Source organism: Pseudophryne corroboree, chromosome 3 (genome assembly GCF_028390025.1).
Source record: "Pseudophryne corroboree isolate aPseCor3 chromosome 3, aPseCor3.hap2, whole genome shotgun sequence".
NCBI lineage: Eukaryota > Metazoa > Chordata > Amphibia > Anura > Myobatrachidae > Pseudophryne > Pseudophryne corroboree.
This window is the reverse complement of record NC_086446.1, coordinates 366,496,975-366,509,759: the sequence shown is the minus strand read 5'-3', so window position 1 is coordinate 366,509,759 and position 12,785 is coordinate 366,496,975. Positions and strand designations below refer to the sequence as shown.

The 12,785-nt window shown below is 43.3% G+C and overlaps 1 protein-coding gene across 3 annotated transcripts in view; it reads right to left on the bottom strand.

The window, feature by feature from the left end:
* Positions 1–12,785, bottom strand: part of ABI3 (ABI family member 3) — a 116,186-nt gene that overhangs the window by 19,392 nt on the left and 84,009 nt on the right. For all 3 annotated transcript variants that reach the window (XM_063963553.1, XM_063963554.1, XM_063963555.1), the window contains 2 exons: positions 7,625–7,732; positions 442–471 (listed from right to left, as the gene is read on the bottom strand). In XM_063963553.1, coding sequence (XP_063819623.1) covers positions 442–471; positions 7,625–7,732 — 138 coding nt within the window. The remainder of the gene's footprint in view (positions 1–441; positions 472–7,624; positions 7,733–12,785) is intronic.

Genomic DNA, 12,785 nt, shown 5'->3' with positions numbered 1-12,785 from the left:
AAAGCAAATCTGCAGTATCCACATCTTTAGTATGTAGCGAGAACTTCAGCTAAAATAGGAGATATGTGGAGTTATTCACTTTTTTGGGGATAAAAAGAGGAACAATTGACTCTTACAATACTTATAATCTGCAGTTGAAGTAGGATGGTTACATATGGGCCCCACCACGCGCCACCGCAGGTACTAGGGGCAATATATATATATATATATATATATATATATATATGTATTGCATGCATTAACATATGTATATGCATAGTATATGAAATGTATTGGAAAGGGCTTAGGGAGTGTTATATAGTTGAATATAGTATTGACTCTTCTGCCTTGTATCTTCTGCTGATAATATTGGAAAAGAGCAAATTGCAGAGTGTCACATGTTATTATTACATATTTGCATCATGTGTTATTATTAAATATTTGCATTAAATATTTACTTACCATCGTTGTGGCGTGTCACTTGAAAATTCCCTGAAGAACCAGGAATGGAAAGGAATAAGGTATCAATATATATACAGATGTAACGTATAATAATAATAATAATAATAGTAGTAGTAATAATAATAATAATAATAATAATAATAATAACAACAACATTTATCACATCTATTCACACACAAGTATAATTTTTTAAAGGCTTACCCAAGCAAGCCTTAAATATTAATATTATCAAATTATCAATTATCGCTTGGGTGTAGGCACTAGATATTGCAACCACCTTGTACATATAATACAGTAAAGGAGTAAGGAAGGGTTACAGTATTTTACATATCTAGAGGTTTATTAAGACATATAAAATACATGCTGGAGACTGGTCAGTTTCCTTTTTTCTCAGAGTTGCACATATGAACTGCATAATTGGTCAGCATAAAGTTATGGTTATAGTGCAGGAAATTACGCACTAAGCATATCATCATGCAGCGGCATACTCAGGACACAATTCATCATAATTAACTTGATGATGAATGACCTGTTAGTGAAAAAAAAACCCTTCAAAGTCAGACACCCAGTTTGAAAACAACTACAACATTACAAAATAAGAAGGCAAAAAGTAGTAGAAAAGCAGAGCCGAGGTCTAGGACAGGAAGAGTTCATACAAAGTCAAAGTTCTGGAAGAGTCAGTGTACAGATATTTATGTGAGCAGGTTTGTACAGTACAACATACAGTGCAGTCTGCAGTAGTATAATACCCCGTTCACACCGCATTTGGCTGGTTGCACCCGGGAGCTGTACACGGTGCTTCCCGGGTGTGACCCGCCAAGACCCCTTTCACGGCGGCGTCCCCATCCCGGCATATTACCAGGTTGGTGCCGACAGCAGATGATCTCCAAGCGCCACCCGTCCATAATGTGTGAATGGGAAATGGGTCGCATCGACACAGCAACCCGTTCACACCGCACCTGGGGGGTAATGCAGACCTGATCGCAGCAGCAAATTAGTTAGCAGTTGGGCAAAACCATGTGCACTGCAGGTGGGGCAGATATAACATTTGCAGAGAGAGTTAGATTTGGGTGGGTTATATTGTTTCTGTGCAGGGTAAATACTGGTTGCTTTATTTTTACACTGCAGTTTAGATTTCGGTTTGAACACACCCCACCCAAATCTAACTCTCTCTGCACATTTTATATCTGCCCCCCCTGCAGTGCACATGGTTTTGCCAAACTTCTAACAAATTATCTGCTGTGATCAACTTTGAATTATCCCCATTGACCAGGGTTGAAGCTGTATTCAAGAGGAGAGTGAGCAGCAGAGCCAGGGGGGGTGGGGGTGGAAATGGGAATGAGCACGAGAGAGAGAGGGGAAGGGAGGGGGTAGTGAACAGGAGAGAGGAAGGGGCAGTGAGCAGGAGAGAAAGAAGGGGAGAGAGAGGGGGAGAGGGGGAGGGGGGATGAACAGAGGAGAGGGGGAGAGAGAGAGGAAGGGGGAGTGAGCAGGAGCGAGAGACGGGGGGATAGAGAGAGGAGAGAGATGGAGTGGGAATGAGCAGGAGAGAGGGAGGCGGAGTGAGCAGGAGCGAGAGATGGAGAGATGGAGTGGGAATGAGCAGGAGAGAGGGAGGAGGAGTGAGCAGGAGAGGGAGAGAGGGGGAGTGAGCAGGAGAGAGAGAGAGAGAGAGAGAGAGAGAGAGGGGGGGGAATGAGCAGGAGTGAGAGAAGGGGGGAGTGAGCAGGAGAGAGGGGGAGATAGAGACAGTGGGAGTGAGAGAGGGAGGGGGTGAGCAAGAGAGAGGGGGAGAGAGGGAGGGGATAGTGAGCAGGAGAGACATTACCTATTACTGCACACTACACAGTCCTCTGATGGGAGCGCGCACTTCACAGCATTAGACCCTGCCCCAAAAATACCCGCAAATTGCGGCACTACACTCCCTGCTGATGGCCAGGTAGAGGGCAGGGCAGAACGGACAGCACAGGCTGGGACAATGTCAGCTGTTGTGTGGGTCCCGCTACATCCCCCATGGCTGAAGGGGTGAAGGGGAAGCGGTGGGCCTCAGCGGTACCCAGTGGCAGGGTTCAGGGGAACTGCAGGCCCCGGAAGCAGCCATGGCCCCATAGCAGCTGTCCAGCTGCACCCCCTGCACCCTCGGTAGTTACGCCACTGTGCGCAGACCAGTATCTTTCTATTGGTCCACACAGTCACACACTCTAAGGCTGGTCACATATAATTATCTTTTCCTAAAAGGCATTGCAGTCTGGCTGGAGTCAAGCAGCCTAGAGTGGTGCCCCAAGAAGAAGCCATACTGGGTGAAGGAATACTCATGCTGACTCTGCATATTAGACTACAACATGCATAAATGTTTCCATATAGACCTACAGTATTGTACTGCACACAACATGTTGGTAAAAGATGAACCAGTTTAAAGAACTTGCTGACACAAAAGTTATTTTTGAAAAAGTATTATCTGATTACTTAGATGCAGAACATATACTGTCAACATTTAAATGTACAGTATGCTTGTAGAAACATTTAAATCCTCTAAATTATCCATTACCCTAAATACAAATGAGTCTGTCAAATATTTTTTGCCTAAAAAAGAATCATTTGTGTTTTCTGGTTTAACGATGTACCCCTGTAGTTTTTTTATTTCCTCAAATTGCAAACTTTCGTTAACAATATAAAGATTTTATATTTGTATCTCTTTTAAGAAAGTTTGTATAGCTCATTACATATTATTTATTGAATAAACACATACCTACATACTGTACGTACGTATGTACGTACATGGGCCCTCATTCCGAGTTGATCGGTCGCAAGGCGAATTTAGCAGAGTTACACACGCTAAGCCGCCGCCTACTGGGAGTGTATCTTAGCATCTTAAAATTGCGACCGATGTATTCGCAATATTGCGATCACAAACTACTTAGCAGTTTTAGAGTAGCTCCACACTTACTCTGCCTGTGCGATCAGTTCAGTGCTTGTCGTTCCTGGATTGACGTCACAAACACACCCAGCGTTCGCCCAACCACTCCCCCGTTTCTCCGGCCACTCCTGCGTTTTTTCCGGAAACGGTAGCGTTTTCAGCCACACGCCCATAAAACGCCGTGTTTCCGCCCAGTAACACCCATTTCCTGTCAATCACATTACGATCGCCGGAGCGATGAAAAAGCCGTGAGTAAAAATACTATCTTCATTGTTAAATTACTTGGCGCAGTCGCAGTGCGAATATTGCGCATGCGTACTAAGCGGATTTTCATTGCGATGCGATGAAAAATACCGAGCGAACGACTCGGAATGAGGGCCATACATACATACATACATACATACATACATACATACATACATAACCATTGTTTCACATGTGACCCCTTGGGGTATATTTACTAAAATTCGTATTTTTCAGAATGAGGTTAAAGTTCAAACACGAATGACATCGAAAGTGTAAATTTGCAACTTTTTGAATTTATTACGACTAATTTACTAAGCTGTCGTATTCTGCATTTTCGTGTTTTCAGATGTCGATGTCATTCGTATTTTTTGACAGTGTTTTACGGGAGTGAATAGTAAAACACTGCCGACTTTAACACAATGAATCTCGGCCGGATCTGTGAGATCCGTGCAGGGCTTCATTGTGCACCTTTCGTAAAAAAAATAACATTGTTACAAATCTAAAAAAAAAAATGCGTGGGTCCCCCCCCCCTAAGCAAAACCAGCCTCGGGCTCTTTGAGCCGGTCCTGGTTGACAAAATATGGGGAAAAAAATGACAGGGGTTCCCCCATATTTCATAAACCAGCAACGGGCTCTGCGCCTGGTCCTGGTTCCAAAAATACGGGGGACAAAAAGCGTAGGGGTCCCCCGTATTTTTGAAACCAGCACCGGGCTCCACTAGCCAGATACATAATGCCACAGCCGGGGGACACTTTTATGTTGGTCCCGGCGGCCCTGGCATTACATACCCAACTAGTCACCCCTGGCCGGGGTACCCTGGAGGAGTGGGAACCCCTTAAATCAAGGGGTCCCCCCTCCAGCCACCCAAGGGCCAGGGGTGAAGCCCGAGGCTGTCCCCCCCATCCAAGGGTGGCGGATGGGGGGCTGATAGCCTTTTGTAAAAAATGTGAATATTGTTTTTAGTAGCATGGAGGTGTGCATGTATGTAATAAACTTATACTGTCACGGTGTGTGTGTCCTGTTTTTTTGGGGGTATTTTTTTAGTAGTAGTACTACAGGTACCAGCGGGCCCGGTTTTCCACCGCATGCTGGTACTTGTGGTTCTCCAAGTACCAGCTTGTGGGGAGGCTTGCTGGGACTTGTAGTACTGCTACTAAAAACAATATTCACATTTTTACAAAAGGCTATCAGCCCCCCATCCGCCGCCCTTGGATGGGGGGGGGGGGGGGGGCAGCCTCGGGCTTCACCCCTGGCCCTTGGGTGGCTGGAGGGGGGGACCCCTTGATTTAAGGGGTTCCCACTCCTCCAGGGTACCCCGGCCAGGGGTGACTAGTTGGGTATGTAATGCCAGGGCCGCCGGGACCAGTATAAAAGTGTCCCCCGGCTGTGGCATTATGTACCTGGCTAGTGGAGCCCGGTGCTGGTTTCAAAAATACGGGGGACCCCTACGCTTTTTGTCCCCCGTATTTTTGGAACCAGGCGCAGAGCCCGGTGCTGGTTTATGAAATATGGGGGAACCCCTGTCATTTTTTTCCCCATATTTTGTCAACCAGGACCGGCTCAAAGAGCCCGAGGCTGGTTTTGCTTAGGGGGGGGGACCCCACGCATTTTTTTTTTAATTAACACTTTCCCACCCCTTCCCACTGATAAACATGCATGGATCTCACGGATCCGTGCATGCCTATCAGAACACGGTAAAAAAAAGCAGGTCTATTTTAAAACTGCTTTTTTTTACGATTTGTATTTATTCACGGCAGTGTTTGGCTATTGCCGGCAGTGTTTGTGAAATACCAATTTTAGTAAATGACCGAGTTTTTTCAAATAACAGGCGTATTTGACCGATGGTGTATTCATTCGTATTTTTTTTCTTGGACTTCAAAAAAAATTCGAATGCCCTCATCACTGCCGAGATTTGTGCTTAGTAAATTCCCGAGATGACACTTTGAAGAAAAAACGCAAAATCGGTCAAAATCGGGACCTTAGTAAATATACCCCCTTGTGTTTGAAATGTACAATTGTAAATTTTTGAGTAACTTTCTAACATTACACTGCCATCTAGTGACAACAAAGCATATAGCAAAGGTTTGTGTTTTAGTATAAGGAATTTTTGTTTATTTACAAATGCAGACAAAGGAATACATATTTGTGCAAATAAATTACAATCTCTGCTATAATTATTTTATTAATGTTGAATATAACTTGATCTGGAGATTTTAAAATATAATATTTGGGAGAAAACATCTTCGCTGTTCCTAGGGGGTCATTCCGAGTTGATCGCTCGCTAGCTATTTTTTGCAGCGCTGCGAACAAATAGTCGTCGCCTATAGGGGATTGTATGTTTGCTTTGCAAGTGTGCGAACGCATGTGCAGCCGAGCACTACAAAAAAGTTTTGTGCAGTTTCTGAGTAGCTCAGAACTTACTCAGCCGCTGCGATCACTTCTGCCTGTTCTTGCCTAGAATTGACATCAGCCCGCCGCCCTGCAAACGCTTGGACACGCCTGCATTTTTCCAACCACTCCTAGAAAATGGTCAGTTGACACCCACAAACACCCTCTTCCTGTCAATCTCATTGTGATCGGCTGTGCGAATGGATTCTTCGTAATATCCATCGCTCAGCAACGATCCACTTTGTACCCGTACGATGCGCCTGCGCATTACGGTGCATATGCATGCGCAGTTCTGACCTGATTGCAGCGCAGCGAAAAATCCTAGCCTGCGATCAGGTCGCAAAGACCCCCCCAAGTTCTTTTCTAGTATCTTGCACTATCCCAGTGAACAGTAGAACAGCATCTGTATTTCCCTCTTGTACATATTTACTTTTTTTTAATTGTTAGAGCTTTTAGTTATTGTAAATATTCCCCTGTCAGGGTCTGATATATAATTCTCCACAATATTTTTAATAATAACCACCCGTAGTACCTAAGTGTGACTGCTGTCAAATTATGACAGTGTTATTGTCATAAAGTCACACATATTCAAAAATGACCACCATTGTTAAAGACAGGGTCATTAATTGGGTTCTTAATTATGGGTCATGAGATACGGTAATGTATTGCGAAGACGTGAAATGTTGCCGTTTCGTACACATACACTTCATGAATTCCTGTTTAGGATTATCATTACACACTCGGTTTTGTACTAATCCAATAATCATATATGTCTCACAAAATTGGGAGAGGTAATAACTTTTTAAATGGACTCCTCCAAATTATTTTCAAATGGTGGTAACAATGTAAGTTATTGATACTTAAATATGGCTCTGTATACGGCACCGCTGATAAGGTTGTCAGCGTCTCCTGTGTGTGCCTATTGCATCCGCGCTATGGTGATCAGTCAAATAGTTATAACAATATAAATTATTGATGCTTAAATAGTGCTCGGAGCACGGCACCACTGATAAGTTGTCGGCATCTCCTACATGTGCCTATTGCATTCACGCTATAGTGATCGGTCACCAGCACAATGTTACTGCTGTGGCTATCAATGTCACCTATAAGTCTCTGTTAGACACTGTTAGACAGTACTTGCCTACTCTCCTGGAATGGACACGAAGCTCCCAAAAATCGCGTGGCACTCCTTGCCTCCCGGAAAAGAGGGCAAGTCACCCGGAGCTGGCATCCACTTGTCTGCACCCCCCACAATCTCCATGCCAAAGCCGTCTGCTTACCCAGCCAGTGGGCAGGGTGATCACGCAACTTCTTCGCTGAATCCCAACATCTTAGTCCTGCCCCCTGCTTTACAAAGCCTGTAATCTGTGCACTGTATAGCGGTGGTGGGGTCACGACTCACGATGACGTGATTGCCACCTCCACGCCCTCAACCTGCCTTCATATGCCGAAACCACCCCCTGCTGTGCCAGCCTGGATGCCCCCTTTACTAAAACATCATAACAAATAAAAGTGGAGGTATAACACAATTCATACAAATACACTAGGACTTTCAACAACACTTCACAAAATATCTGCCTTCCAGCAGTACTCAGCCCTGACAGTGTACTCAGTAAGAATGACATGCAGTACCGTTTTCTGTGTGCTGCAGCTTATTCATAATTGTATTTTCTGGTACAGGAGGTGGTGGTGGGAAATCATCAGTATTTTGTAGAGATTTGCAGATGGAGAATTGAGAAGCTGCAATGGAATGGAGAATGTTGTTAATCAGTGCTACACATCAGACAGAGAACAGATAAGTGTGCATACAACATTTTAAATGTTTCTCTGGAGTTGAGAGTTACAATTTCCAGCCCTTTTGAAAGACATGGGGGGTCATTCCAAGTTGATCACTAGCTGCCGTTGTTCGCAGCGCAGCGATCAGGCTAAAAATCTGCATTTCGGCGCATGCATATGTGCCGCAATGCGCACGCGCTTCGTACGGGTACAAAGCCCATTATGGTTGTGCACAGGTTGTAGCAACGTTTTCAGTCGCACTGATGGCCGCAAGAAGATTGGCAGGAAGGGGGCATTTCTGGGTGTCAACTGACCGTTTTCAGGGAGTGTTTGCAAAAATGCAGGCGTGTCTGAAAAAATGCAGGTGTGGCTGGGCATTCGCTGAGCGGGTGTATGACGTCAAATCCGGACACGAATGGGCTGAAGTGATGCAATGCGCATGCGTGTCGTACGGGTACAAAGCGGATCGTTGCTAAGTGACGGATTTAATGAAGAATCCATTCACACAGTTGATCGCAAGGAAATTGACAGGAAGAAGGCGTTTGTGGGTGTCAACTGACCGTTTTCTGGGAGTGTCTCGGAATGACCCCCATTATCCTGTGTCTCACCATAAGACAAGTCTGCTTACAGTATGTGACTTGCAGGAAAAAAAAATGACCTGCATGACTGCTGTATACCATGCTTGCCTACTTTTGAAAAAGCATTTCAGGGAGATGTGAAAGTAACACCTATCAGCGCGGGCGCATACTCCTACATCGAAGAGGGGTGTCATGAAAATGGCTTACATCCAAATGTAAATGAGCACCAAAGTTTGTAAGATCTACTTGTTGAAGAAAAGACACTGATATTTTGCAGAATTCATTTGTGTATTGTGTTTTACAAGAGGTTCCATATACTGTAAGTGGCCACAAGAGGTTCCATATACTGTAAATGGCCACGAGAAACCTTATTTAAAATGCATGTGGCCATAGGGATCATTGTGCCTTATAACCAATGCAGGGAAATGGTACTGATGATCCCATTTGAATGTCTGTATCTCTGATTTATTTTCCCCCCAAGAATGTAACAGCTGCATAATGGGGGTAAGGTGCAATCAGGAAGATTGCTGGACTATTCAGAGAGTGAGTGAGATTGCTGCTATTTCAGGGAGTCTCTTGCAGAATGAGGTAGGTAACTAAACTGTATATTCCTGTCTATGGGCTCAGACACACTCATACTTAGATGTGCTAATTTAACGCTCGATTACTGCTTCTAAATAGTTCTGCAATTGCTGTACTTTCTGGAGGGACAGGCCAGATGCTTTTAACTAACTCATGACATGGGCTGATTTACTATTAGTCTGTGCTGTGCATATACTGTACACTTTGGGTAATTATGGAAGGGGATAAATTGAGGTGTAAGCAAAGCAGCCTTCACACACCCAAGCATTGAGTTGAGTGTCCTACTCTGAGATGAAAGTAAATTAACAGAGAATAAGACAAATCACAGAATGTGGAGGCACCAAAATAAAGAAATAGGAAGGAGTTTTATAAGCAGACTTTTCTAAGGCCCAATGGTGCCTGAGACCACCAATCCCAAAGTTTATGATTTTTTAATATGTATTCCTGCAGGTATAGTGTTTATAATCTATGGTGTCATTAACAAGTGTACGCCACTTATAAATATCCAGGGGATACATGGCACACCAGGGTCAGGCAACATTGGGGGTAATTCAGACCTGATCGCTGCTGTGCGTTTTCGCACAGCGGTCAATCAGGTCCAAACTGCGCATACGTATGCTCCGCAATGCACAGGCGCATGGCACGGGTACAAAGCGGATCGCTGCTCAGCGATGGGTTTGTGCGACGGATTCGTTCGCACGGGCGATCGCAAGAAGATTGACAGGAAGTAACATAGTAACATAGTATCTAAGGTTGAAAAAAGACAATTGTCCATTGAGTTCAACCTATTTGTGGTCTCCTATGCACGATTATTTTGTAGAAAATTTTGATTGAAGTTGATGACTGCCGTTACGTTTTACCCCTCTTTTTTATAATAACCATAGTGCGTGACTATGCCCCGTAACCCTGGATATCCTTGTCTAACCCATTCTTAAAGGTGTTGACTGAGTCTGCCATTACAACTCCCTCAGGCAGGGAATTCCAAACACGTATACGCCTTTACGCCGTATTGTGCAGAATCTCCTCTCCTCTAACCTGAGCGAGTGTCCACGAGTTCTCTGTGTTGATCTAACCAAAAACAGGTCCTGCGCAAGATCTGTATAATGTCCCCTTATATATTTGTAAATGTTAATCATCTCCCCTCTTAATCTCCTCTTTTCCAGTGTAAACATGCCTAGTCTTGCAAGCCTTTCCTCGTATTCCAGCGTCTCCATACCCTTAATTAGTTTGGTCGCCCGCCTTTGAACCTTTTCTAATTTGAGGATATCCTTTTTGTAGTAAGGTGCCCAGAATTGTACACAGTACTCAAGGTGTGGCCTCACAAATGATTTATATAACGGGAGTATAATATTCTCATCCCTAGCATCAATTCCCTTCTTTGCTGCAGTCCTACTTTGGGTACTACTGCTTAGTTTGCTATCTATGAGGACACCTAAGTCCTTTTCCAGTACAGAATCCCCTAATTTCACCCCATTTAGTATGTAGGTGTTATTTTTGTTCTTGATACCACAGTGCATTACCTTACACTTGTCTGTATTGAAGCGCATTCTCCATTTCGCTGCCCAAGCTTCTAATTTAACTAAGTCGTTCTGAAGCGACTCAGCATCCCCCTCCGCATTTATAACTTTACACAATTTGGTATCATCTGCAAAAATTGACACCATGCTCTCTAGACCTTCTGTTAGGTTGTTAATGAAAATATTGAACAATAGCGGTCCTAATACTGAGCCTTGCGGCACACCACTTAACACTTCAGTCCAAGTTGAAAAAGATCCATTAACCACAATGCGCTGCTCCCTATTATCTAACCAGTTTTTGACCCAAGTGCATATTGTGCTTCCTAGCCTTGATTCTTGTAGCTTGTAGATAAGTCTCATGCGTGGTACAGTGTCGAATGCTTTGGCAAAATCTAAAAAGATTACATCCACCTCTTTACCCTGATCTAGGTTTGCGCTTACTGTTTCATAAAAGTCAAGTAAATTGGTTTGACAGGATCTGTCCTTCATAAACCCATGTTGATTCCTTTTAATGACTTCAAGGAACTTCTGAATACTATCTCTTAGAATACCTTCCAATATTTTCCCCACTATAGATGTAAGACTAACTGGTCTATAATTACCTGGTTCAGCTTTACTTCCTTTTTTGAATATAGGCACTACTTCCGCTATACGCCAGTCTTTGGGAACCATACCTGATATTACTGAATCCTTAAAGATCAAAAATAGCAGTTTTGCAAGTTCAAAGTGAAGCTCCATTAGAACCCTTGGGTGAATACCATCGGGACCTGGTGACTTATTAATCTTTAAATGTTTTAATCGGTCACAGACTACTTTCTCGCATAAATAAGTACCTATCAGTGGGATATTCTCATTATTGAGATTATGTGTTAGTACCTGAATTGGGTCCTCTCTAGTAAATACTGTTGAAAAAAACTCATTTAGTGTGTCCGCTATGTCATTATAATTTTTGCTTAAGACTCCCAACTTGTCTTTTAAAGGGCCTATACTCTCCTTCTTTAATCTCTTGCTATTAATGTATTTAAATAATTTTTTGGGATTCGCTTTGCTTTCCTTTGCTACTAGTTTTTCAGTTTCTACTTTAGCAGCTCTTATTTCCTTTTTGCATATTTTGTTACATTCCTTATAGTGCTGAAATGACTCTGCTTCCCCATCAGATTTGTATTTTTTAAATGCTCTCCTTTTCTTGCCCATAAGTTCCTTTATCTTTTTGTTAAGCCACATCGGTTTATGATTTTTATTCCTTTTTTTGCTGCTTGTAGGAATAAATCTGAGTGTATTTTTAGCTATCAGGAATTTTAGTACCTCCCATTTCTCCGTAGTATTTATTCCTAAAAACAAACCTTCCCATTCAATATCCCTGAAAAATACCCTCATCTTTTCAAAATTCGCTTTGCTAAAGTTTAGAGTCCTAGTTGAGCCAGTATAGGGCTGTTTATGAAAACTGATATTGAATGTGACCATATTGTGGTCGCTGTTTCCGATGGGTTCCCCTACTATAATACCTGATACCAAATCCCCATTGTTTGTTAATACCAGGTCTAAGATTGCATTGTACCTAGTTGGTTCCTCAATTAGTTGAACTAAGTAGTTATCATTAAGTGTGTTTAAAAACATATTGCCCCTAGCAGTATCACATGAATCGTTTTTCCAGTTTATCTCTGGATAGTTAAAATCTCCCATCACTACTATGTCTCCTACTCCTGCTGCTCTTTCAATTTGCTTTAGTAACAATTCCTCATCAGATGCGTTGATACCAGGCGGCCTACAGCATACACCCAATACTAACTTTTTTATTCCTTTTTCCCTGGATGCAATTTCTACCCATAATGTCTCGACAGTGTCTACAGTCCCCTCCTGAATATCTTCCCGTATATCAGGTTTTAAAAACGGCTTTACGTAAAGACACACCCCTCCACCCTTTTTATTTAGTCTGTCTCTCCTAAATAGTGTATAGCCCTCTAGATTGACTGTCCAATCATGAGATTCGTCCCACCAAGTTTCAGTAATGCCTATAATATCATACTGTTTGCTTGCTGCAAGTATTTCTGGTTCGCCCTTTTTACCAGTAATGGCAGCCAGCAGAGCCAGGGCAGCACGAGGCACGGCTCTTCTAATCCATCCATGCTGCTGATAATTGTGTCAGTGCAGTGACGTAATGGGCTAGTGATCGCTCCGAGAGCAGAGGTGTTACTGCAGACTGCAGTACTGCCAGGAGCCACTAGATGCCCCCATCTCCACAGAGCCATCTCACCTGCCTGAAGGAATAATAGATAGACTGCCCGTCACCCTGTGAGTGTGTGAGGAACTTCAACTGGGTGAGTTTGTTTTCTGTGTGAT